At 49.9% G+C, this 25416-nt stretch overlaps 10 protein-coding genes across 10 annotated transcripts; 4 read left to right on the plus strand and 6 right to left on the minus strand.

The window, feature by feature from the left end:
- Positions 1–646: 646 nt before the first annotated feature.
- Positions 647–2028, minus strand: BDQ94DRAFT_173083 (putative chitin biosynthesis protein (Chs5); the record flags this gene model as incomplete). The annotated part of the gene is made up of 2 exons (XM_026772092.1): positions 647–1831; positions 1957–2028. 2 exons carry the CDS (start codon positions 2026–2028, stop codon positions 647–649), a joined length of 1257 nt encoding a protein of 418 aa, XP_026623415.1.
- Positions 2029–2292: 264 nt separating this feature from the next.
- On the minus strand, positions 2293–3315 carry BDQ94DRAFT_148949 (uncharacterized protein). Its single transcript, XM_026767285.1, has one exon. The coding sequence runs from the start codon at positions 3078–3080 to the stop codon at positions 2535–2537; it is 546 nt and encodes a 181-aa protein (XP_026623416.1). The 5' UTR covers positions 3081–3315; the 3' UTR covers positions 2293–2534.
- Positions 3316–3688: 373 nt separating this feature from the next.
- Positions 3689–4386, plus strand: BDQ94DRAFT_173084 (translation initiation complex factor eIF1A; the record flags this gene model as incomplete). Its single annotated transcript, XM_026772093.1, has 2 exons — positions 3689–3709; positions 3958–4386. The coding sequence occupies 2 exons, from the start codon at positions 3689–3691 to the stop codon at positions 4384–4386; spliced, it is 450 nt and encodes a 149-aa protein (XP_026623417.1).
- Positions 4387–4559: 173 nt separating this feature from the next.
- Positions 4560–5010, plus strand: BDQ94DRAFT_75947 (uncharacterized protein). Its single transcript, XM_026776467.1, has one exon. It carries the CDS (start codon positions 4733–4735, stop codon positions 4961–4963), a length of 231 nt encoding a protein of 76 aa, XP_026623418.1. The 5' UTR covers positions 4560–4732; the 3' UTR covers positions 4964–5010.
- Positions 4722–8393, minus strand: BDQ94DRAFT_181702 (ssDNA endodeoxyribonuclease RAD1; the record flags this gene model as incomplete). Its single annotated transcript, XM_026773952.1, has 8 exons — positions 4722–5975; positions 6026–7127; positions 7179–7655; positions 7706–7757; positions 7817–7887; positions 7937–8024; positions 8094–8271; positions 8346–8393. The coding sequence occupies 8 exons, from the start codon at positions 8391–8393 to the stop codon at positions 5058–5060; spliced, it is 2934 nt and encodes a 977-aa protein (XP_026623419.1). The 3' UTR covers positions 4722–5057.
- A 143-nt stretch (positions 8394–8536) lies between these two features.
- Positions 8537–9173, minus strand: BDQ94DRAFT_148962 (uncharacterized protein). Its single transcript, XM_026767286.1, has 2 exons — positions 8926–9173; positions 8537–8863 (listed from the first exon to the last, which is right to left on the minus strand). The coding sequence occupies exons 1-2, from the start codon at positions 9074–9076 to the stop codon at positions 8802–8804; spliced, it is 213 nt and encodes a 70-aa protein (XP_026623420.1). The 5' UTR covers positions 9077–9173; the 3' UTR covers positions 8537–8801.
- Positions 9174–9701: 528 nt separating this feature from the next.
- Positions 9702–12269, plus strand: BDQ94DRAFT_76025 (WASP family protein). The gene is made up of 2 exons (XM_026776468.1): positions 9702–10336; positions 10404–12269. Exons 1-2 carry the CDS (start codon positions 10127–10129, stop codon positions 12180–12182), a joined length of 1989 nt encoding a protein of 662 aa, XP_026623421.1. The 5' UTR covers positions 9702–10126; the 3' UTR covers positions 12183–12269.
- Positions 12270–12786: 517 nt separating this feature from the next.
- On the minus strand, positions 12787–13382 carry BDQ94DRAFT_148966 (uncharacterized protein). The gene has a single exon (XM_026767287.1). It carries the CDS (start codon positions 13198–13200, stop codon positions 13021–13023), a length of 180 nt encoding a protein of 59 aa, XP_026623422.1. The 5' UTR covers positions 13201–13382; the 3' UTR covers positions 12787–13020.
- An 89-nt stretch (positions 13383–13471) lies between these two features.
- On the plus strand, positions 13472–15912 carry BDQ94DRAFT_148967 (CorA family magnesium transporter). The gene is made up of 3 exons (XM_026767288.1): positions 13472–14124; positions 14192–14820; positions 14882–15912. The coding sequence occupies exons 1-3, from the start codon at positions 13525–13527 to the stop codon at positions 15384–15386; spliced, it is 1734 nt and encodes a 577-aa protein (XP_026623423.1). The 5' UTR covers positions 13472–13524; the 3' UTR covers positions 15387–15912.
- Positions 15913–15938: 26 nt separating this feature from the next.
- Positions 15939–17807, minus strand: trm44 (tRNA (uracil) methyltransferase; the record flags this gene model as incomplete). The annotated part of the gene is made up of 1 exon (XM_026773953.1): positions 15939–17807. One exon carries the CDS (start codon positions 17805–17807, stop codon positions 15939–15941), a length of 1869 nt encoding a protein of 622 aa, XP_026623424.1.
- Positions 17808–25416: the final 7609 nt, after the last annotated feature.

A 25416-nucleotide genomic window follows, 5' to 3' on the forward strand; every position in this document is an offset into this window, starting at 1 on the left:
AAAAAAAAAAAAAAAAAAAAAAAAAAAAAAAAAAAAAAAAAAAAAAAAAAAAAAAAAAAAAAAAACAGGAGATAGACTCACCTTATCTTACTTACGAGGCTAACGTACGCCATGAATGATGGGATAACGTACTATATGCGATGAAAGGACGACGATGTACAGATACATATTTTCGGGGTTTTTCTTTTAGCATGCAGCTAGCTAGCATCTAGACCTTTATGCGATGATAGAGCTAGAATTCATTGGGAATTTTACCCTACGGACTTAATGATACTATCACATGAGGCTACCTATTTGTCTAGTATTTTCTGTACAAGGTTACTACCTAATTCTATTATGATAACTTCCTTATAATAAGATAGGAATAGGGTGGAAAGGACAACATACATGTTGTCGAGGCATATGAAAATACAACATGAAATATAATAAAATAAGAAACAAACGTAACATACACCGGCACCGTGACATCATCTTTCCGCCCCAAATCGAAGAAAGGAAATGATGAAGGAAATGAACTCGTGCGAAGGGTCGTGGTAGGGGTGGGGGAAGAGGGCTAATGTATCGGATATACACTCATGACGCTAGTCAACTTGAATCGTAGATGAAGAACTGAAAAGAAGAAGAGAGGGCTACCAGGGGCACATCATTACAGAGGGACTTCATTAAAGTCTCCTTCTCCGCCCTCCTTTGATTTGCGCTCTTTGGTATTTGATGAGTCGCCTTTCTCTTCCTCTTCCTCTTCCTCTTCTTGCTCTCGCGTGTTCTCTTCGGTCTTCTCTTCCTCGTCCTTGCCTTCGCCCTCGTCCTCGTCCTTTTCTGGCGGAGATGGCGGTGTCTCGTGATCACCATTCTGCTCGGCAGTTTCATCCTCCTTTTCTTCATCCTTCGGAGGTGGAGGTGGCGGCGACTCTGTACTCTCGTCCGATCCCACCTCCTTCTCTTCCGCGATGGGCTGGCCGGTCATCTCGGCTCCCGGGAACGGCGTAACCGGAGGCTCAACGTTCTGCTCGTCTTCCTGCGCCGCCTGCCGTGATGGGGTCTGAGCCTGCGCAGCCGGGGGCGCCAGGTTCGAGGTGGCAGTAGAAACCGTTCGCTGATGCTGCGTAGAGCTGTGAATCGGGCCCAGCTGTCTTGCCTTGGGGTCAGCATTCAGGTAATACCCGCGAACACTGACAATAGTGCCTTCGGCCTCGCAAGCATCCACCCACTCCGGAACGACCACGGGAATATTCATCTCAACGGCCTTCTCCCAGAGCGGGCCTCTCCCCTCCGTACAGACAAAGTGGGTGGTATCAATGCGGACCGAGTCGATCAGCTTTCCACCGATGCGATCCAACGCAGCTGCAAGAGCATCCTTCTGTTGCAGGGGAAGGACACCCGCCGTCACCGTGATACCGGAGAGATCCGTCATCTTGTGCGTGCGGCAAGTCAGCTTCTCCGACTGGTAGGTGCCGGCGGTGGTGCGCAGGACGAGATGGAAGGTGTATTCGGTGTGGATGGCTAGACCGCTAATTTTGGTGCTTCGCGTCTCAAGCGGACGGGGGATGGACCCGGCTTTAGAGCCATTGCGGTACAGGGAGAGTGATTTCAGGGATGCGGTGGCTAGGTCAATAGGTTCCCATTCCAAGACGAGGGAAGTTTGGGTTGCGTTGCGGAGACGGAGAACCGGGGGTGTGGGGGTCTTGATGCCGTAGGTATTGAGGATGCGTTTTTGGAGCGACTGGAAGTTGGCGGCACTGGCGGATTCGGCTGTGTGGTTGCGCGCGACGGTGATGTCGACGATACTACCGGACGTGATGTTGCTGGGGAGAAGGACGGAGGGGAATTCGATCTGGGGCGGGTTAGTTGAGTATCAGGGCTACTCTGAAATAAGAGTGGATTATTTTGAGGCAATATCGTGCAGGCTCGTGCGTCAATCGCTTGCTGTAAGTGCGTGGGGATGGAAATTGAACTCACAAGTCTGTTGTCCTGGGTCAAGAGTACAGCGACTCCTGCGTCTACCTTGCCAACTGTCAAGGAGACCAACATATTGGAAACAGGTAGCGAATTCAGGGATGGCGCATCAAAGAGGGAACAAATTCGTGACGTCTGAGAACGTCTAGTCACGAGTAGGTGGCCGGGTAATCTTGAGAGGGAAGGAAGAGTTGATCGCAAGAGGAAAGCGAGGTTGTTGTTGTCTTCTTCAGGCTGAATGAAGATCGGCCGGTAGCGACAGGCGCCAAGGAGGCTCGGCCGCGTGGTCTCTGGCCCGCGACAACTACATGAATGCTTCTTTCATTCCATCGATAGAAGTAGCCGGTGAACATGGGATATGGGGAATTTAACAAATCTCCATTTTCCCTTCTTGTTCATCTTGACTTTGTTGAGAAATTATGCATAATGACAGGAAAACGCTGCATGTCTTGCGTGGCACATCGCAAGGGGGCTAAGTATATTTCCCGTCTGCTCATCCACTGATGTTGTACATATATACAATGACGGACCCGGATCAGTGTCCAGAACCACTCTACCTGATGCGCAAAAGTCGACAAACGCTATAATGATGATGTTTCATTCCCTTTAGCATCACGAGCATCCACTGCCTTCTTTTGCTTTTTCGCCGGCTTAGGAGCTGCATCTTTCGTCGTCTTCATATGATTTACCAAAGCACTCACACCAGCATCCATCTCCTTTCGCAATACCTCAAATGGCTCCCGCAATATATCCGCATGAAGCAATAGGTCAACTCGCCCCTGCAGATTCTTTCCATTCCTCTGTTTCCCATCAGAGTCACTCAGCAGTTCCTGTCCTGCTTTCCGTCCGTCTGCGTCAAACCCATGGTCTTTCAACGCTAGCCGGAATGCCATTCGAGCTCGTCGGCTACACCACGATCGAACCACGCGCTTCATCCTCACGGACATCAGATGCGATGGATTTACCATCCACCAGAGTGTGTTTTTGTCGCGGGTGGCATACATGTGTGTGATCTTAGGCTGGAGAGGATGGACATCTGCGTTTAAGTACCGGGAGGCGACATGGGACGGTTTGTAGTTTGGGAAGTATCGCATTATGAACGATTTGTGACTCCTTAGTGTCTTCATAATGGGTGTATGTTGGAGGCCTCGGAACCAAGTCAATTGACTCCGTATATAGTACAATAATGGTAGAATAGATGGTAGGACGCTAGCTGGATGCTTGGTATATTAGCACTAAGTAGTATTATGCGCCTATCGCCGGATCGGAACAGAAAAAGGCCAGCTCTTCCAGCAGCGAGCGAAATGTATCTATCTCAACATAGTGTAAGCAATAGAACAGGTAAACATTCACAATATGTGGAATACGAACCAAGAAAGAGCGCATCCAATTCTCTTGCGAGCCAAAAAGTTATCCCAGCATTCGGGGATGCTTCGGCGGTCCCCTGATTCTGCCACCGAGCGGTCAGGTTATGCTGTCATTGATTGGCGAGCCCCTTGTGGCAAGCCTCAGGCGCAAATCAGGCTGCAACGCCACCCACCCACCATGGATGACATAAGCTAACGAAAAGCCTCGCAAAACATGAAGCGCCGGCCTCTCGCTTGCCTCCGCCTTCCTCGTCTTTCCCCCCACTTCCACTCTTCTGGTCCTCAGGGACATCTATTTAAATCTCCCCTTAACCGGACATCTCCTATCGCATCGAGTGAAAGACCACCGCGGTTAGCGAGATCCCAACATGCCCAAGAACAAGGGAAAGGTGAGTTTGTGCTGCATCCCACCCGGGTACCCCGCCTTACAGATTTTCGCTTTGTTTTACGCTTGACTCTGGAGCGCACCTCATGCCACCATATCCCACCTTAACGACACACTTCGGCCAGGAATATGTGGGATAAGGCGGCATAGAGGCTGTTATGCCCAGAGAGCATTGCAGAGCGAAGCGAACCTGCGCCACAAGTCTGTACGCATGTCTAGGACAGTTTTGCTGACGTATCTGCATTCAAACAGGGCGGTAAGAACCGTCGTCGTGGAAAGAACGAGAACGACAACGAGAAGCGTGAGCTTGTCTTCAAGGAAGAAGGCCAGGAGTATGCGCAGGTCGTGAAGATGCTTGGTAACGGCCGTCTGGAGGCACTTTGCTTCGATGGCGAGAAGCGTCTGGCTCACATCCGTGGCAAGCTCCGCAAGAAGGTCTGGATCAACCAGGGCGACATCATCCTTCTCTCGCTGCGTGACTACCAAGACGAAAAGGGCGACGTCATCATGAAGTACACCGCCGATGAGGCCAGAAGTCTCAAGGCCTACGGCGAGTTGCCCGAGCACGCCAAGATCAACGAGACCGACACCTACGGCCACGAGGGCTTCGAGGACAACGTCGAGTTCGACGAGGACCGCGAGAGCGAAGACGAGAAGGAGATCGATGTCGACGAGCTCTAAACGCCTCTTTCAGGGGCACGATCTCGTATCCCTACCGGAGCGACTGGGTTCGGTTCTGTTTTTCTCGACTCATTAAAACTATTGTTTTCTTCAAAAGCCTTCATGGGAAGAATCTCCCCGAGTATTCTTCCGAACAAGCTGTTACTTGCTTTGAAAGGAAAGAAATCGGACGGCTTGTGCATGCTGTGTGTGTGCTAGTCGAGATTTTCCCGCGAAGGTGTCTCGAGTAAAGGAATCAGGGCGGCAGCACCTCCCCGCTCCGCATAGGCGCGTTCTGCCTTTGCTGCGCCCGGTGCGGCTCCGTGTAGTTCGGGGTATGGATCAGTAACAGGGGTTACGCCGGGGGATGTTCTTCATGGTGGGGGTTATCGGTTTTCTGGACATATTCGTGTTCCATCATGAGGGTGTTCTCGGGTTAGCTACAGAAGGATGGCTTACTGCGCACGAGAAGGCCGCACGGTCTGTGGCGTGTTGGCGATACTTATGTTTGCTCCCTGTTTTATTCGCTATTCCTTTTCATTACGCTTCGTTCTTGACAAAAGTGGATGATAGATTTATGAAAGGGTCACGAATATGAATATATTACCAATCTACTGTCCTCTGTAGAATTCAGTAGCTTCGTATCTCCAGCTTCTCGTACTGTAATATCGCGCGTATATACAACGATCACCTCAACTCTCAAACACACTTTTACGAAAGAACCCAACGATCTTCCGAGCCGCTTCTATCCCAATCAATGGATCCAACTGCTCAACGCTCATATTCGCAACCTCATGTATATTCTCCGTCTCCACAATTAACCGCTCAAGGACATTGGGATTAACACCCGGCACAGCCCGGAGCATATCCTGAGGCAAGAGATTAAAGACCCGATGCTCGATCCCTGCCGCAGCCATTATATCGCCAGAGTGCGACGACGCCGCAATATCCATGTCTAGCCCTGTCTGGACGGCCCGAATCGGATCCGGCTCTGGATTATTCTTCTTCAGCTCGGCGAAGATTTCAGCTGTCTGGTAGGGGGAAGAGGACCAAATGATCTTGAGCCGGGGAAAGGTGAGGGTTAGGAGAACGAGTAAGTGCTGGGCGGATTTGGGGCTAGATGGGTTGACGAGGGAGCTGTTCGCGGATAGGGTGCTTGTGCCGGAGGAGGAGAAACCGAAGTCAGTGAGGAAGGTTGTGCCGGGGGTGGTTGCGGAGGCGAAAGCGTCGAAGGTGAAGAATTTGTTTTGGTCGAATTCGATCAGAAGAAGGGGGTTCTTGTAGTGTTGGAGCATGGTTTCTGCTTGGTTGTAGAGACGGCCATTTCGTAAAGAGGATATCAGGTCGCGGACTGATTTGCGTTCTACGCAGATGTCGGGCGTGAGGATGTAATCGCCGACTGTGAGTTGACATGGGACGATGATCATGTTGTTGCCATGTAGCAGGGATGGAAGGGCACTTCTGAACTCGCGCACATCTATCACGACTCGGGGTGGTGATGCAGTTGCGGCTAGTCGGCCGCCTCCTGCGATGCGGGTGTTCACGGTGCGAAGGAACTGTTCTTGAGGGTCTACTTGGCTCTTATCATGTGTGATGGTGACAGCCATGTTCTGTTGTCTCGAATTAGTAAAAATAGGAAATGGCAGGAGGGGCATCTTACGCTTTTTTCTTTGATGAGCTTTGTGAACGAGTCTTTCTCACGCCGTACGGCGCTCAAGTAGCGCTGTTCTTCGACAGATCCCCCGTAGTAGATAAAATAAACCCGCACGTCCCTCCCAACATGAGAGCTGCGATAGACCTCAACTCGTCGGATGAATGCAGGGTCTGGCTCGTACATGATGATGTATCGAGGCCGAACCTCCTCCAGAATATGCTCATCCATATCACCGTCGTAAGGGTGTATGATGACCAAGTCATCCATATCGTACAATTCGTAGTAATCGTCCATATCTTCTAAATCATCGATAATGATCTCCTCTTTTTGGGTCTCTTCGACCTCAGTAGGCTGAATCTCCTCTAGGAGTGCCGACACCTGCGCCGGAGGTTCGATATCCACCTGTATACCGCTGTTTGGCGCGCGTGCTGGGACGGATGGAGTGCCTCCCCCCCGGACTCGGCGCCGCTTGTTCATTGGGGCTCTTCCTTGATTCAGAGAGCCAGGTGAGTTCACCGCTGGCGATTGAGGACCGTCACCCGGGGGGTTTGACGAAAAGTTCTTGCTAACATTAGACAAGGATAACTTCCAGTCCATATAGTCCCGCAGCCTTCGGCGCATCATAACTTCAGCAGAGCCCTTCTTCTCGTGAATGGCATCACCTGGATTCAATGTATCCCTTGTCTCCTGCTTCTTACTACTCACGTTGGCATGCATTGTGCCCATATACTCGCGAAGTTGCCGACAGGTCCGTTGGTCACTGCACATGATCAAGACGGTACTGTTGGACTCGTCCACATTGACTGGGTTGAGGTATGCGTCCGTTTCAATTTCCTGCAGGACCTCCGCCACGACTTCCCATTTTGGTTGTTCTTCCAGAACGGGCTGAAGTGTGGTAGGGAATGACGTGGATGATGAGCGGACTACATCGTTGCTAATACGCCCCTGATATACTCTTGATCTTGCGGTCTGAAAAAGTACATCGGCTGCGTCGAGAAAAAGCCATGGCGAATAGCTATGTTTCGTGGACCCAGGAGGCGGAGTATGTGCTGTGACGATCGTATCAAGATATTTAAGGAATGAGACGGCGTCATAGGTGAGCAAAGCACTAGATTATAGGTCAATTCATGAAGCACAGCATAAAGATGGGTTGTCGCACTGGAGAATTGCCCGAAGGTCTGATAAGTCACTGACGATCTGTCTGGTCCGGAAGCTCACACGGTGCCATATGGGATCCAGTTGGCGCCTAATTGCAACATCGAAGGACCTGTGTAAAGCACTGTCGAGGGTCCAGTCTGCCATGTCAAGCCCTGTGTTTGCTTTCTTTAGCTCTCCTATACAAATCTCCACGCACTCAAGGACAGCGTTTTGGATTTCGCGCATCTTATCACTCATCGGAACTTCCAGTTCGATCACCTCCGCTTTCCGATGGCCTTCGAGAGCCTCCGCGACGGTGACATGGAAGCGTGGCCACAAGGAGGTTTTGCGAAGGAAGAGATTGCGCATGGAATTCGCCAGAGGGGCAAATCCGGTCGTGAATGGTTCCGGGGCGTCGGAGAAGGCTTTTAGGAATCCACGTTTGTTGTGTTCTCGATATGCCCGGATAATGAAGGCTTCAATAGACGTTGCCACAATCCTGTATGTCCTTAGTATGTCCTCCTTAGGAGCACAGACATGGTTGCTTACTTATCAGCATGAAGCACGACCATACCAGTGACCTTCTCAGGGTCGAGCAGCTCTAGACAGCAGGTTAGGAGGGTATGTTATCGCAAGACAGCAGTAAAGGGTGTCACTAACTCGACAGAAAGTCAACTATTAGTATCCTGGATGTTACACTCAGGATACCACCTTCGGAGTAGATCTTCTCGCTGGACTGACATTAGCTTGGAAAGTCATGGATCACGCATGAGTACATACCGCATTGGAACCGTGGCTCTGTCAGTATTGATCACCTTGAGCCCCCTGGCAAGAGGGGTTTTGCTGATAGCATAGTGCTCAGCCAAGGCTAACGGAAATCAGCAAAAGATGCTTCCACATAACCCACCAGTAAACCGTCTGAATCGCAGCATCGTACCTTCTCCAATCCATTCATTCTCCCGATCATCTGCGCCAACAACAAGCACCAAGTTGTTTCCCGCAGCATCGTAAAAATGTAGCAAATTCGTTACCAGGCGTAAGAGGCCAAGTCCGCGAGCAAGGATTACCAACTCATCCTCCGAGCGCAGTTCGGTGAAGATGTCCTGCTGGTATTGCTGGAATTGATTCTGTCAGCAATCCCATAAGTGTCTTGGGTTGAGCACACAATGCAGGGCCGTAAAATACTCACCAAGGGCAAGGACAGCTTCACCGGTACATTGGGGCGTTCAGGTGGCATGAGGAGCCTCTTGACGCGAGAAAGTCATCTTCCTTCGCGATGAGAATGACCAAAGCCAGCGCGTGATCACGTGGGGTATGATGTAATGACGCTTTATTGGAGCACCAGCAGCAACCACTACTGTGTGAAACATTTTACGAAGAGAACGATTGTCTATACAGAGAAGAAGAGACTATCTCTGTCTATCTATCATTGCACAGGATGTGTGGTCAGTAAATGTGGTGTTGAAGTTGTGGTTCTCAAGTCTGTGTGTGGTAATAATTATAACTAAAGGTTTAAAGGAACATTTATCCTCGGGCGATTAGAACTACTATGGAGACCGGGATACAAGCATAACATTATTAAATAGGATTGCTTCATAAACGTACAGCGATCGTATACCCCATTGGCATTGTCAAATTTCTTCTACTACTTGTTCAGTTCCTTCTTACGTGCCTCGATCTCTTCCCTTGGGACTTTGGGGGGCATGCCTACATACTAACTTAGTGAACTGCCACATGTGGAGGGTTTGTGGGACACAACGCTGACTTACTGTCAGGGATTTGAGGACCCTTGGACAAGTGATCAAGCATGGTAGCTTTCTGAGTTCCCTGATCGGAGTTCCTCTGCTCTTGGTTTGGAGCGTTGTTGTCGCTGTTGCCTTGTTGGGCTGGGAAGTCGGAACTCGAGGGGATGACAGGCATATTGATGAGTAACTGGTCAATAATCGAAGGTGGTGAGTAAGAGAGGAAGAGACAGTCAAGTTATGCTGCTGATAAGGAGAGTGCAGGCTAGTAATAGCAGCGAGGATAGTGATCGGGAAAGGGAGACTTTCTATATCCTTAAGTAGTCCTTCGAGTTGCAGCACATGCGATGACGTCGGTTGGGCTGCAAGTACCACCATAGTACTAGTAGTAAGAAGCGCGCCGTTGAGGCAATGCAGTCACGACTCTTTCACTTGGTTGGCGGTGATCCAGTGAGATGAGCTAATTAGATGCTGTCAAAGGCGATTCCCTTGGATCTTGCATGCCTGCCTAATCCATAATCGCCATCATGATTCATATATGAGTCGCAGGCAGGCACCCGTGTTGGTCTTTGGATGATGCCGCACGAGACCATTGTGGAACTTGGGAATTGCGAGGCTTTTTGCTTAAAAAGGATAGTTCTTGAGATAATTAGTCTCGCATATTTTAGTGCTTCGCATGTTAATACCAGCACTTGAGCAATTACTTAGAACTCAAGGACCGTCAGAGTGCAGTGCTGAGTGAGCGCCAGTTGCTTTCAGAGACGTCGGGATCCCCACCGCGGCGTTAGTGGACTTTAGTGGCTCTCCGTCGCTCTCTCCCGCCAACGCTCCTCTTCCGGCTACTTGACCTCTTCTCCCTCCTCCCCTCCCCCAAAGCCACACTTGCTCGGCCACCAATCCTACACTCTCACGGCCTTTCTGTTATAGATAGAGCCTAACTAGTATTCGCTCATTTCTTTCGCGTCCTTAGGGTAGCCCTCCAGTCACCCGCCTACCCCACAAATCCTGGGAATTTCGACCCCCCTTTGTCTCAGACACATCCGTTGTTGCCGCGCCGTATCAGCTCTTATCCGTGCCTGAGGAGCAACCACCCTCTGGTAATCCGGACTCACTAAGTTACACCAGACACCCTGCAATGCGCCTCCAGCAGGCGATCTAATTATTCCTACCTCACCGGTCATAATTCGCAAGCTATTAACTCGGTGTCTTCGTGTGTCGATCCAGCGCTATGCCTTCAATCCTGAACGACAACGACAAGGAAACAGTCAGGAGAACTGTACCAAAGCCTGACAACAAAATCTTAGCGGTGGCTGTTGCGCGCCTCTACGTGGCCCACCCAGACACCCAGAGATGGACGTACACTGGCCTGCAGGGAGCTGCAGTTTTAGCAAATGACCTGGTCGGCCGTACCTTTTGGCTGAAATTGGTGGATGTATCGGTGAGCACAGCCTGGTAAATCATGCACTGTGACAGTTACTGACAGAAGACACCGTGCTGTGCTTCAGCCTGCCAATAGGGGAGTTATTTGGGATCAAGAGATCTACGATAACTTCGCGTACAACCAAGATCGCACGTTCTTCCACTCCTTCGAATTAGAAGACTGTCCCGCCGGACTGTCATTCGCCGATGAGAAAGAGGCCAAGACATTCATCAAGAAAGTACAGGAACGAGAAAAACATGCGAGCAAAGAGACACGGCAGACGCCCTTTGCATCAACCCGAGGCCAGGGCCCTGCTCCGGTGGTGAACGGCAAATCCGGGGTTGGACGATCGCTGTTTGGCAGCTTACTCGGCCATCGCTCATCGTCAGGATCTCATGTACCCCCGCCGGTGACACCTGCGGAACTGCCTCCTGCTCCCTCGATCCAAGTGGCTCCCCCGCCTCCACCTTCGGCCAGCCCAGCACGCAAGGAACTGCCGTTCGACACCAATGACCCTGCATTCAAGGGCGTCCTGGACGAGCTCCTACAAATGGGCATTACGGAAGACTTGATCGCCGAGAACTTCGATTTCATCAAGTCCTATATCGAACAGAAACAAGCGGCAACGCCCAGCCCCCCTTCTGCCGATGATCAAAGGAAAGGAAAAGCGCCGCCTCCACCTCCCCCGTCTGCGCCGCCTGCTCCGAAGGTGGCTGCCATCAGCCCACAGAACACTGGCAACAGCACAGGGAGTCGACGAGGTGCTCCGCCGCCCCCTCCTCCGACGAGGAGGACTCGAATGGATACGACGGATGACGAGCCTGCCTCGAAACGTGAACCGTCTCCTCCCAGGAACCGGTTTCGTGCGCCGCCTCCAATTGCAGATGCTGGTAAATTTGCTCACACACCATTGCCGCCTACTCGCCAACGGGCCTCGTCAAATGCTACACCCGGTCCTCCACCTCCTCCACGGCCTCCAAAGACTCCAATGGATGAAAACCACTCCCGCTTCGGCGTTCCCCCGCCGTTCCAGGGCGAGCGCAAGGTGTCTGCTCCTCCCGCACCTCCCAGTCGGCCAGGGCCTTCAGGGCCTCCTCCTCCTCCCCCACGCACTATGAGCCCTGTGCCACCTCCACAACTACCTCCCAAAGTTCCCAATGTCTCTGCAACAGGACCTCCTCCACCACCACCCAGAAGCCCTGCTTCGCAGCCGCCACCACCCCCACCTGTGCCTTCCAATTCCCGGCCTATTCCTCCCCCACCTACATCAAGCGTGTCGCCTCCTTCGTCGGGTCTTCCGCCCCGGCCTCCTCTGCCAATTGGTATTCCTCCACCTGGACTTCCGCCATCGCATCCTTCACCTAGTGCCGGACCTCCTGCACCGCCTCCGCCCCCACCGCCGCCCACAAACTCGGTCCCGCCTCCTCCACCCCCTCCGCCTCCGGCAAGCACTGGTCCTCCAGCACCCCCACCGCCTCCGCCGGCACCAGGAAGTTCAATCCCACCACCTCCTCCTCCTCCACCGCCAGGAGCTGGTGCTCCACCGCCGCCACCGCCGCCTCCTGGAGCTGGTGCGCCTCCCCCGCCTCCTCCAGGTGGAGCTGCTCCGCCCTTGCCCAAAGCCGAAGGTGGTAGGAATGACCTCATGGCTGCCATCCGGGCATCTGGAGGAAAGGGCGGCGGTGGCCTGCGGAGGGTCAAGGATACAGAGAAGCGTGACCGGAGTGCAGCCCTTGTACCTGGCTCAGCCAGCGAATCGTCCGCGCCGACCCCAAGTGGTGGTGCTGCTCAAGGAGGCCTGGCAGGTGCTTTGCAAGATGCTCTGGCGAAGAGAAAGCAGAAGGTCAGCGGTAGCGGTAAGTAGACACCCCCTGATGGCCAGTGATACGCGTACTAATGTGGACTATAGATGACGAGAAGGAGGACGATGACGATTGGTGAGCCATGCTTGAAGGCACTTTATCATTTTTCCTAAAACTCGTATTGTTGCCGTGGCTTAGACATGTTGGATTTTGTGTGATACCTCCGTCGTGCAGCCTCAATATTCTTTCCTGTTCTTGGCATATATTCCCATCCGGTGCGTGGAGGTGAATGTCTGGTTTTCCTTTCTAGTCAGCATTTCCTGCAGGTGATCAAAAGTATGCACTGGAGATTGGAGCTGTCTGACAGCGGGTCCATTCCCTAGTCTCAAGAATGAAACAATGCTTGTGCATTTGGGAACATAGATCTCAGGCGCTAGTAGATCACTATTACAAGATGAGTTTTTCTCATAAACGTAGATATCTCCTAGCATTGTCCGTCCTATCAACAGTGGGACAATAAGAGGCGATCAACATCCCAGCATTCACCACACACTCATTCTCATAGCTCTAGACTACAACCGGGACCGCTTGGTCTGGTACCTTGCTAATGCAATGCTTGGTGGGGCATCCCTGCGGCTCAAAGCGAGCAACCAATGGTTCCAGCTTTTGGCATTTCCGATCTGGTGCTAAAGTGGGGCCTTCTAGAAAAGACCAAACTTGATTAGGTAAGCTTCATGTGACGATCGTCGAGATGAGACTCGGAGTATCTTGCTATCGTGTATCTTATAGCAAGTGAAATAGGAGAAGTATGTTGTTGTTGTTGGCGAAGGAAAGTCTATAATTTGGTATAAAATCTGGCTGTAAAATATGACGAGCAAAGAGCAAATTGGTATTTGATGGTTATGTCCTGTGTAAGATCATCTCGAATAATGAGACCTGGAATAAATAGAGTCTTAACCAGCCATTGATACTTGCAACCAAGAATAAAAAGCCTTTATGAGGAGAGTTATACAAGTCTCCCATAAAAGCTGTGCTGTATTTGGTATGAGCTCTGCCGATCATTCTCGTAAATTCGTACATGGCTTCACCTTACTGTAGACCAAAGTCATCCAGTGAACTTTATGTTTGCGCATACACAGTAATGTGTTGCTAGCAAAGTATTATACTGAAAGTCAGCCACAACTTCCACCATGTACTTGTCCAAGATATAACGAGCAAACCTTCATGAGGAAAAACGAGGGAATATCATGGTGAGTCCGGCCCATCAAGCGCTGCCGGATTATAGTTGGTCCGAGCGGCGCAACTTGGATGCGGGAAAAAAGATGGGCGATGATATGGTTTGTTTTGGAACCGGATGAGTGCTGGTCGTCATTCTGGTCGGTGAAGCCATAGTACAAGGCAGAGATGCTGTCTCCGTCGTCTATGAAGCCTTCAGCTCCGTCAGCATCTCTTCTTCGGTTTCTGCGATCACAATCCGATTCCTTTTTCTTCACAGCCAACCCAACTACTTGCGGACGATCTCTCAATAATGATCCCCAGCTTCATCATCAGCATCACGCCTTTTCGCTAAGCAGGACGTCGGACTGGACGCATATAAATCCTGCACCATGCCGTGCAAGCCTAGAATCATGCTTGTTACCCTTTCCGGGCCTCTCGACTAGAACTCGCGGTACTTTACGATGTCGGGCGTCGCTGGCTCAACGCTCTTCACCGAGTCCGTTTTTCCTCCCTAATGCGCAGTCTACGCGCGCATCATCCACCAAGAGCAAGAGCTTATGGCGTAGGCTCTTTGACTTCAAGCGAAACAAAGCTGCCGAATCTAAATCATATCTCCGCCAGCCACCTGCACTGATCAATGACGGAACGGAGGGAAGCTTTAATATTGGCCGCGGATTAGTGGCAAAGGCATCTAATGAGCCGCGCCTGCGATGTACTGAATTCGACAGCACTGGGAATGTGACTTTAGTAAATGGCGAATTTAAGAAAAGTGAGCTGATTGCCAAGGTCAGTATCGGTGGCTCTTCGAATCGCTTCATCTTAGGAAGTGACACATGACTGATTTCAAGCATAGTATGGTCTCCTGCCTCGGGACTTGCGAAAAATCGACTCGTCTACTCTGCCTCATATCTTAGTGCGACCGCGCGCCATTCTCATCAATCTCCTACACCTCCGAGTCTTGATCAAGGCTGATCGCGTTCTCGTGTTCGATGCGTACGGATCCACGGACTCATACATGCAGTCCCTATTTGTGTATGACCTTGAAGGAAAGCTACAACAGAAACAAGGGCAGACTGCGGGTGCGTTGCCTTACGAATTCCGAGCGCTGGAAGCGGTCTTGATCAGTGTCACAAGTGGCCTGGAGGAGGAATTCAACGGTGTCAGAGATCCGGTTGTGAGCGTGCTTAGGGCTCTGGAAGAGGACATTGACCGCGACAAGCTCCGACATCTGCTTATTTACTCCAAGAAACTCGGCACGTTCGAACAAAAGGCTCGCCTCGTGCGTGATGCGATCGACGACCTGCTGGAGGCTGACGACGACCTGGCCGCAATGTATCTTACTGAGAACTCGAAGGGTGTCCGACGCGAGGAACACGAACATCAAGAAGTCGAGATGCTACTGGAGTCATACCACAAAGTTTGCGACGAAATTGTGCAGGCCAGCGGCAACTTGGTGACTGGAATCCGCAATACCGAGGAAGTGTAAGTTATTCACAGTGTCCCAGATGGTTGTCCTGTAACTGGATACTGACCTAAACTACAGTGTTAAAGCCATCCTGGATGCCAATCGCAACTCCCTCATGCTTCTGGACCTCAAATTCAGCATCGGAACGCTCGGACTCGCAACCGGAACCCTGTTTTCCGCACTTTACGGAATGAACTTGAAGAATTTCATCGAAGAGTCGGACTTGGGTTTTGGCGCCGTGTCCGTTACATGCTTTGCCATTACGATTGTTGTCTGTGTCTATGGGCTCGCCAAACTGCGCAAGCTTCAGCGTGTCCGCATGTGGGGCGAATCCGGCGTCGGCGGTGCATCCATGGTTTCTCTCCCTACCAGAGGCGGCGCGCTCGCCAGCCATCGGCCAAATTGGCGCGCGGACACCGTTGAGCCTGTCTGGGGCAGTCTCCCTGGTGAAGGGCGCGTGGAGAGGATCAAGCGTATCAAAGACAATGCAGCTGCAGCTGCAGCCCGATCTGCAACCCTTAAGGGTGCTAATGTGCCCCCAACGTCGTCTGGAGAAGCTACCAAGCCGTCAGAGAGTTCTTAGACCATAATTTGTCACACTAACAATCAGTGGGGTCTCATAGAGCATCGCTACTATCAAAATCTGACCTACTCGGCTCTACTCTACAGTCCTGGCCTGACCATCATCCCTGCTGTTGCGGTTGTGGTGCTATGGCTCAGGCATTCGAGCACGAAGTTTATCCACTAGAGCTTATAGAACCGCATGGCAGGAGTTCGGCATCTGGTTTGTATTCTGATCTTATATTACTTTTGGGTCTATTTTTCAGCTAGTACTGCCCTCCACTTCATGGGGAGATCCTGTATCTAGCTTGGTATACTTACCACACTCAACTCACTCACGGGTTTCTTATTTCATGGGAGCTAAATCTGCTCTGTAATGTGTCTATAGACCATAGATGTCGAATCGGACACCGACAATGTTACATACAGATGTACATTTATAACAATCAAAATCATCATGTCTTTTTTCTTCCATGTACATAGACGAAACTATCTAATGTGCATTTTCAACTAACTTTTGCAGGGGGTATCTCATCCACATATCCTCTCTATACTTTTCACAACACAAGCATGTTCAATGCCCACCCTGTTTCCCCATCCCAGACCCCTTATTCAACCCCTTCGCCCTCTCAATCCAGATCTTCCCAGCAGCCTCAACGCCCCCCTCACGCGAACACTCCCGCCTTACAGCATCCATAACCCGCTCCAGGACCACTTCTCCATCACCACCACCACCATCAACCAATCCACTTCCCCTCCCCTTCCACACCTGTGTCGTCCGCCTTCTTCCTCCAATAACAGCCATATTCCTCGTACTAGGAATCCGCAACAGCGTCCTCTCCACCTCGTACCCGATTTCCTCCGCCACACTCATCGTCTTCGCCGTCAACGAACCATACATTGACTTAAGGAACCCTGCTTCCGTGGTCTGAGCATCCTGTTTCTCCTTCCGGAGGGATTTGAGGTCTCCTGATGAAGGATTATTCTCTTCTTCCATTCCTCCTTCGTCTTCTTTATCTGATTTCTCCTTTTTCTTGCCCGCCTTAGGAGGCGGATACCGGAATCTCGCTCCAGAGAGCGAATGCGAGCAGCATGGGATAGCGATAAAGGGTGATGGCGACTCGGGACAAAGGAGCGTAGCCATGAGAGGAGTCCAGACGGTGAGTTCATCTGCGTGGTTGGAGATAATGAATGTGTCTTTTGGGAAGGACCCCGTGTGGGATTTTATGGTGAGCTCTTGGAGCAGAGAGGGGTTCGTTTCGGAGAATGGTTTGGGGATGTAGATCTCCTCTGTGAGTCGTGATTGCACGGATTCTGGGAATATGCTCCATGTTTTGCGTCGGCGGGCGTCGAAGCCCCAGCCTTTGTAGCCTTCCATGAGCAGGACGTAGACGAGGACGCCGTTGCCACAGGCTACGTCGACGAAGCCGGGGAAAGCGGAGGTAGATGGGGAGGAGGTTTGCTCGTCTGCTGGGACCGCGCCGTACATGCTTCTCCAGAGTTCGATCAGGAATGCGGTGATTGCGAGGTCCTCGAAGACATGCTTGGAGGGCTCGGTGCTCTCAACCCAGTTTTGGCAGAGCTCCGCGGCGTACTTTGCTTTCAGACGCGTGTAGGTGTTTTGCACTAGGTGCTGAGGGATCACGTTGTCTTTGGCTGGGTTTTGACTGCCGCCGCTGCCCCCTTCTGGTTTGCCGGTTAGACGGGTGCCGCGGGCGAGGCGGATTTGGATAGTCAGGAGGGCTTGTAGGGTGCGTTCTAGACGGTTTTGGATGGGTTCGTTGGGGAAGAGGAGGAAGTGAATGGACATGGTGCCGGGGTTAGGGGAGGGTTCTGATGTGTTGTTGGTGTTGTAGTCGTATAGAAAAGCTAGGGAACGGAGGAGAGGGTGGTAGAAGGGCATGTCTTCTTTGGAGGTGATGTGGGGGGTATAGACAGCGAGGTATCGGTTAATAGACTCCTCGTTTGTGTCTGTGGACTCGTTGATGTGTTCGTAGAAGTGACATGTTTGGTCCATGACCCTGTCCAGGTTCGGGTTCCTGGGAATGAGTCTCCTCACGACCGTTCTGGTGAGAGTGAAATTGGGGATTTCCCTTGCGGTGATGGGTTCCACATGCTCTTCAGCCGTCTCCAGATTGCTGTTCCCATTCTGAGCGAAGGACTGCTCTTTCTGTTGCGGTGTTCGCAGTGAACCCCAGCTGTCGAAGAGGATGTCTGCCCGGTATAGATGGGTTGAGCTCATATTCGGGTTTGCCAGGAGAAAGATGGTCATATCTTGGATGACTTCTGGCTTGAATGGGAGGCCATGCTCAGCCAAGTCTTGAGAGGTGACCCATTCTTCTGTGCTGCTTGCCAAAATCGAAGATGGCTCGAGGGTCTCCGCAAGTGGTTTTCCGGAGAGACGAGTCAAGTCTCGCGGATTCTTTCTTTTGTTTCCAGTCATTGTTTGGTGATTGGGAGTATATGTGGCTTATATCGGTGTAACTGACTGACAAGGAAATGCAGCTCCTTGCCACAGATGCAGATGACTAGCTCTATCTCCAGTTTTAGTGGGAATGTGTCTCTTTACAAGAGATGGCTGTTCATCATTGAAGAATTCTGCCATGGGTCTCCGATTAGTCAGTGAATCCATGGTGGGGGAATTGGCAGAGACCTTGATCTATGTTACTTTAAAGTGCTTTTGTATAGGTGATGATGTGTGGATTGCCTATGGTACATGCAATTTCAGACACCAAAAGATGCCCCTCAGTGGTATACAATTTGATGTAGAATTCCCCTCCATCGCGTGCACATCTAATATTAGTCATTGTAGACTATGCATCATGTGACTTTTATGCTCATGCTGTTTACTCTGCGTATCTACTTGAAGCAATGCTAAAGAGATAGCTTAGATAGCTATTCCCCTATGGCCAAAGAGGATTCATTACAGAAAGATGACCCTTTCCGCGCTAAGTTTGGTTTATCTTCAATCCCTGGCCTATCTCCATCCTTTCCTTGACGCCTCGCATGTTTGGGCAGATCATGCAGTAGGCAACAATACCGATTGACTGACCAGCGTCCTATCAATGTAGCCTAAGTTTGAGAGCTGATCAACTCGGACTAATCCTACTAGCCTAAGGAGTCTACTGCCTAGACAGTTAGATTGTAGGGGCCCTTGCTGACATGAAGTTAGTGGACAGATAACGCGCCGTTCCTCACGGAGTTTGAGAGCTTTCCATCGCTCCCGCTCATCTTTGCTTTTTTATTCTCCGGTCGCCTTCTTTTTGGCTCCTCGTGTCTGCATGTACTATGTAGGTACGGCGTGCATAGTTTCGCACCCGCCGATTGAGTTATTGATAAGTTAGACCTTGGGATGTCCTGCAGCGCCGAAAATCCTCGTATGGGCGGCCGAGGAAGGCCCGGAAATGCAGGCATCGGTTTGCCTTTTGCGCACATCCGCTGAGTCAGTGGGCAGCCGCTGTTTGCATCGAGGCTCCACTTGGCGCTTTTCTTGCCATCCCGGCTTCCGCATATTATTTGTCTCTTAGACCTTCCTCGGATTGATTGCTTTTATTTGCTTTATGCTTGATACGGAATTGATGAATGCAGGTTGCAGACGCCTTCAGTGCCCCCTCCTCCCAAAAACCACCTGATCGCTTGCCTCGCCATGGGTCTGATTGATGTCTTGCCCGCTCTCAATGTCCGAATCTGAAGCTAGTCCGGACTACGGAGATATACCACGCACTCCGTTTGGTAGGCCGAAATGGACTTACTACCCAGAAAATTGCTACACTGTGCCTCTGTACTGTGCCTGCTAAGCCTCGCATCAACCTTGCTTAGCATATTCCGTGTCGAAAATCCTGCTCATCGAGCGGGCGAGCATCGTGCAAAGACCGACGATCATCGCGGCCTTTTATGTCTTGCGGGGCCTTGACGGAGATTGACATGACCATGACGTTTACAAACTATATGCTCGCACTAATATGACTAGACTCCAGGTAGTGGGCACTGCCTATCAGGCTACTATTGCTATTTTACGATTGCCTTCGCCTATTTTACTCTATATGCACGAAGGATTCGGATGGCAAGTAGAATTCTATCAGTGCTTTTTGCTTTGGGAACATCCACAAAATTGAGTATGCCTTTGTCCACTCGACGAACAGACTGTCATAAAATCAAACTTAGGACAACCGATTCTGACACGGCAGTTCTTGAGACTGGTGGGCTCAAACACGCTAGGTGTTTGATGTTACCTCGCACATGTTTCCCATGTTGCTCGTGTTCAATCGCGCAGTGAACGTGACACACCAGAGCCGATCGCCGCAAAAAGAAACTTCCCAGAGATGGACAGGAGAATAGCAGGCCACTCGTGTCAATACGCACCACCGCACTAACCGCTTGCTACATTAGCTCGGTCTCAACGAACCATTGCTTTAGCTTCTACGCTCCAAAGGCAATGCGCGCAGTAGCGGCATAACGACTAATATAGCGGCCATTTCTAAGGGGCCGACGGAGAAAGGTGCTAGATCACTAGGCGACCAACCGTCTGGGACTAAGAGTAGACGTGCGCGATTCCGATATATTGTAGGCTATGGACTGGCGTATTCTTGGCGATAACAAACTACACAAACTACAACACAAACTGAGCAGTCTAGATACTCAGAGATGCTCAGACCCTTGGAAGCCTTAGCATGACTCCGCACAATAATGGGGCCATCCGGCGCCCACTTGACTGTACCGTGAACAGTACAGTAATGTTCGCGATGCGCCTGGTTCGATCTCCGCCACTGAGCCAAGATCATAGATGCAGGGTGAATGAAACTGACCCCGCGTACATCCTCGGGAATGCCGAGTGGCTGTTTCCGGTCAAAATTTCAAGATGAGGGGGCTGTGGCTACTCACATGGTTACACCTGTCGCGGGTAGGCCCCATTAAGTGTTTCTCCGGTTGACCCTTTTGATCTAGCATTGTTCGATGTACTCTGGATGTGAAGTCATCCATACAGGGCTAGCATACGCAGTAGTGTACAGATTCTTTGTCAGATTGCCCTGGGTCACAATAATCATATGAAAGGACTTCGGAGTAGACATTGTAGTAGTTGCAATAACCAAGGACTTCATACTGTTTTACTGACAACGTCGAAATAATTTCAGACAGCCAAGGTGACTCGAATGAAGATGGACAATAGCGGGGTAAGACCGCGGGTGAGACACTTCTGGATTGAATCTGCTGGGATAGTAAGATGCTTGCAGCCAGCAACTTTAGTCTCTGAGTATCTGCGCAACCGCCATACTCTCTAATCGATCTGGACGGGCAGTTGTGGTATGTACTAGGAAGAAGTCTGAGTCGAACATACCCAGGATCCTGCAGAAATCGCGACAAGAACGTTGTTGGTTGGCGGATTGCACGCATGGTCTAGCAACGGGGAGATCTAGGCCCCGAAGATCAAATTCCTAATGAGTCGATGCCTCCTGCTGAATGCATACCAATCATCGTCTGCCAAAAGTCTAAGCTTGGGAGACTGAAGAAAATGTAATGTCTCAACCGTGAACAATCAAAGTTCTGAAGCAAAGCAATCAGATCGAGTAGTACTACTGGAAGGATTACCCAGAATTCTATTCAGAACCCTCCTGCCAGGAGGATTTCTCTTACCCGCGCGAGCAGAAACCGAAAGTTAAATCAACGCGACCACCATTCATCGATGATTTCAGGGGAGAAGAGAAAAAAGATAAAAAAGAAAATTTGCCCAGTTTCGGTAAGATTTGATAAGTACCCGACCCACCAGACGGTACCATAGATAGTAACAGCAGCTAATAATTGAACAATGTGATTCGTCCTAGGTGTGTTCCAAGTGCCCCAGCTAGCAGAAGCTAGATGCCGGCTAGACTGGCTGGTGTGGTGCTCCACCGGCACTGTTTTGGACAATCCGGTGCATCACCCCTAGAGGGCCTGGACCGGGTGGGATTTTCACAGTCTTAGCAAGGAAATACACTCAGTCAGTAGCCTGTATCCTAGGCTCATCATGAGATCAAAATCAGTTGCCCATCTCTTTTTTTTTTTTTTCCCTATGTCTCCCCATCAATTCCATCAAAGTAACCAAGTATTATTAAATCTAATACTGATCCATAGCAACTCTCAATATCGCTAGCTAACTATTAGTATTATATGTGTCTCATGTTAGGGTAAGAGAATCCACACCCATATCCATATCGGAAAAAAAAAAGGAAAATGTATACACTCCTTATCCCCTAGTAACCATTCATTCATAAGGTGTATCTCATTTGATGTGTGAGGAATTCCTCAGCCTCATCACATTGCCATTATGATTTTCTATAATATTAATACTTATATCAATATCCATCTTCCCAACATCCAATTAATATCAAACATCCAACAAGCCACACCAGGGGAACGGAGTCAAGGTTTCAGGTTTTCTCTCAAGAGATTACATCGACTAGACTAGTACTCCTGAGATAATCTGGAACCCCCCAACCAAGCCGGGATATTCTGGAACTCACATAAGCATATCTGGAACTTTATTAGTAAGCCGAAGCTAAGCCGCTGGCTCGCTCTCAGTACCTTTGCTTCTTTCGTTTTCTCCAGACCAAGACTGACATCAGTGTGTGTGGCGAGGTGTTCACTCAGTAACAAACTATAATGCAGAAAGCGGAGGGAACTACTTACTACAATCATCACGTATAAAATCAAAGTTTAGGATATAAGTAGTATACCCCGTAAGCAGCATACTTTATTACTAAGTTTCAGTTAAGTAGTTAACTACTGTATTGTTTGTTAGTCAATAAGCACAAGGCAGCCATCGTGATTTGATTCAATTTCGTGCATTCATGACATCTCCGCAAACAGGTACGACTGGTATGGGCGAGGGTTGTCGATCCCTACTTCGCATAAAAGGTGTGGCATGTCGGGTTGGACAGTCAACACTGCCCCCCTTCCCCTCCCTTCCCGAATTTGTTTGCTTCCCAAGGCGGAATTCCCCAGGTGACTAATGCGAGAGAAGGGGACGCAATGCATCAATTGCATGTCACTTACTTCACTGTAAGTGATCGATGGCTAGATTTCCGAGTTGGGGGGTTTCGTATCAATCTATACGGGTTAGTTTATTTGGAAAAAGAAATGAAATGAAATGAAAGATGGTCTGGTTTTTGGGGAGGGATTGTATGAAATAACAGGAGGAGTAACTCTTGGCCTTTTTATTATCCTGGGGTTCCTGGAGAAGGGTATCGCTGCTTGTTGAGATCAAGCTTGGTCATACCCATTCAAGAAGGGTGAGGAAGAGTCGCTTAGTAACCACTCTGATTACACACACAGTAACTGACATACAGACATGCATACTCCATACATACTCCGTATTTATCTCTGCGGCTGGTTGATTTGCCAATGATCACCAGATCATGGTTCCTCAGTAGCATCTATTCATGTTCTCTTTCTATTGGGGGGTTTTAGGGAAAGACATGGCGGATCCCAAGAACTTTTCGAACATGATGGAAAATTCTTTCGGGCAATTCAATTGGAATAGACATAGACTTGATCTTTCCCCTGTTTGACCTTGTTTCTAGCTATTTACTAGAACAAGCTTAGTGCTGGAGCTGAGACTTGAAAGTAAGTCCATAGTAAGATAGACTAACTAAGGGAGGGAAAGAGAGGAGAGGAGAGGAGGAGAAGGTCTGCGACCAGGCGCCGGAAGGTACCCGCTGATTCGTACGGTGCTGCGCTCCCAGCTCCATATCGGTTGCAGCATCTTGAGGCAGAACTGACCAATCTGTCCGAAGCCGATTGCAGCGGGCGAATCCCGGCCTGACCTCGACCACTAGACGAAGTGGGTTTTCGGGTGGGTTTTGGTGACGGGAGGATGTGCAGCGGTGGCCGATTGGGTCTTGGCTGCATCATGGGTTGGCTCGACCAGAGCCAAGTGGGTTGGTGCTGTCGTGTCTCATCAATCCCATCCACATAATCAGGATCTTTTTTAGTTCGGTCATTCGGTCGTCGATTATCTTCGTCGTCATCATCGTCGTGGTCATGATCTATTCTTCTCTGGTCTTTATGTGTGTGTGTCTGTCTGTCTGCCGGTTAGACGTAGACTAGTTTTAGAGTAGTGCTTGGTAGTGGTAGTGGTAGTGTGTGGAAGGCACTATTCCAAGCCAATGCAATTGTGTCTGTTATCGGCGCGTGAGTGGACACTTGCTATCTATGGGCTTGGTTATTTTTTTTTTCCTTCTCAGGGGGTGCAGCAGCAGCAGCAGCAGCAGCAGCATCTTTTGTCGCTGTATATCAGAGACGTCAAATTGTGAGTCCCTCCTAATAGGGACAATGTCAGATAGGGGAAGCGAGACATCATTCTTTATTTTCTTCAGATACGTAAGTAAGTCGGTAGTCTATTAGATGAATAGATATAGACGAAATTAATCAATATTATTCTTCTCCAGCATTGATGAAAATTGAGATGATCATTATCATGGGGTTATTACTGTGGAATAAGCTGGGAAGGGAAGAGTGACCAACAAGAAAAACCGGTTTCAACCTGGCGCGGTAGCATCTCCTGGTAAGCGTGGACGATACTCGGAACGGCTTAGACCCAGTGTACAAATTAACCCAGGTACAGGAAGTTTTCAACTAATGTGAGTGCAGTCGTAGGTACCTCGCGAAAATGGAGGGTTTTCCCCCCATTTCCTCTTCCGATTTATTACTATTCATTCAATTCATTCATAGCTAGTTAGTAGCAGTAGTAGTTTTATTTTTGTTGTGGTGGTTGTTATTATTATTATACTATTACTACCAATTCTGGTATACGAATGATCCAGCCGATGGCTGGCTTGATGAGGGGGAAAATCATTCTATTATAATAGTACACTCTTCTAATAATCAAAATTCCATACATACATAAGTCCGAATCATACTAATAATAATTCTGCCTATCCTAGTCATAATCCATTACACACGGTCTTCTTCTTTCCGATCGTTAGTTAGTCTACAGTTAGTAGCATCCCTCCCCCGGTGGCCGATTAAGACCATCGAGATTATTGGGGCTTTTCTGGGTCGCGCAATCTTGCCTTCTCGCCCTCTTACCCTTCCTCTTCTTCCTTTTCGCATCCCGTTTTGGAGGGGCTTGATTTTCTTGGGACATTCCTTTCAGTCCATCAGTCAGACTTTCTGCTTTCGCATGCAAAATCCGGGTTCCCCTCCCCGTTGACAGTTGTCGCTCAGCTCACGCCTCTTTTCCTGCCTCCGTTTCCGGATCGAGCCCTGGCGGGGGATCCACGGCCGTTAGAGACTTTGGAAGACCAACAGAGAAAAATAGAAAATTAAAAAAAGAGAAAAAAAAAGAAAAATTAAGATAAACCGTGAAAGCTAAAAAAAAATTACAGAAAAAGATACGCACGGCTCCATAACTCACCCATTCGGGCTGCCTTTCCGCCCAAAGCTGACCGTCTTCCATCTTGCTTCTTACTCCAACCATCCGCCGTCTGCCATCCCATCCCATCCTCTCTCTCTCTCTCTCTTTCGCTACCTTCGCTCTCTCTCTTCCCTACTGACTTGCTACTCCTCCTCCTCTTCCCCTTTCACCTTCCCACCACACCCCCCTCCTCCTCCTCCTCCCTCCCTCCTCCCTCGCCTCTCTCTCTCTCTTACTTACTTTCCACTCCCTTCCTACGGTTGAACCACACCTCCTTTCGTTTGTCTTTATTTGATCTCCCTTTCTATTGTCAAGTCTTCCTTTTGTGATTCCCCTTACTTTCGTTATCGACGTCCTTGGCGCCTTTCGCGTGTGTCCTTCAATAGTTCGATCTCGACATCAACCCTGGCTTCAGTCGTCGTCGGATTGCGTCCCTTCGTTCCGTGGTTAGGCAGCGTCAATCGCGCCTCTAGTTGTGGTTCAGGAGATACCTAATTCCAGTCTAACGGGTGCATTGCTTTTTCCACAACCACCGCGTACTGGCTGATCGGATCACTTCTTTCCCATTTTGATCGACTATTATGGCTCCTCCGCCGCGCTTGCGCATTCTGTCAGGTTAGTGCTCAGCCGCTGCCCAGAAAGACACCACCTATCGTCATTT

This window comes from Aspergillus welwitschiae (genome assembly GCF_003344945.1).
Source record: "Aspergillus welwitschiae strain CBS 139.54b unplaced genomic scaffold BDQ94scaffold_30, whole genome shotgun sequence".
NCBI classification, from domain to species: Eukaryota; Fungi; Ascomycota; class Eurotiomycetes; order Eurotiales; family Aspergillaceae; genus Aspergillus; species Aspergillus welwitschiae.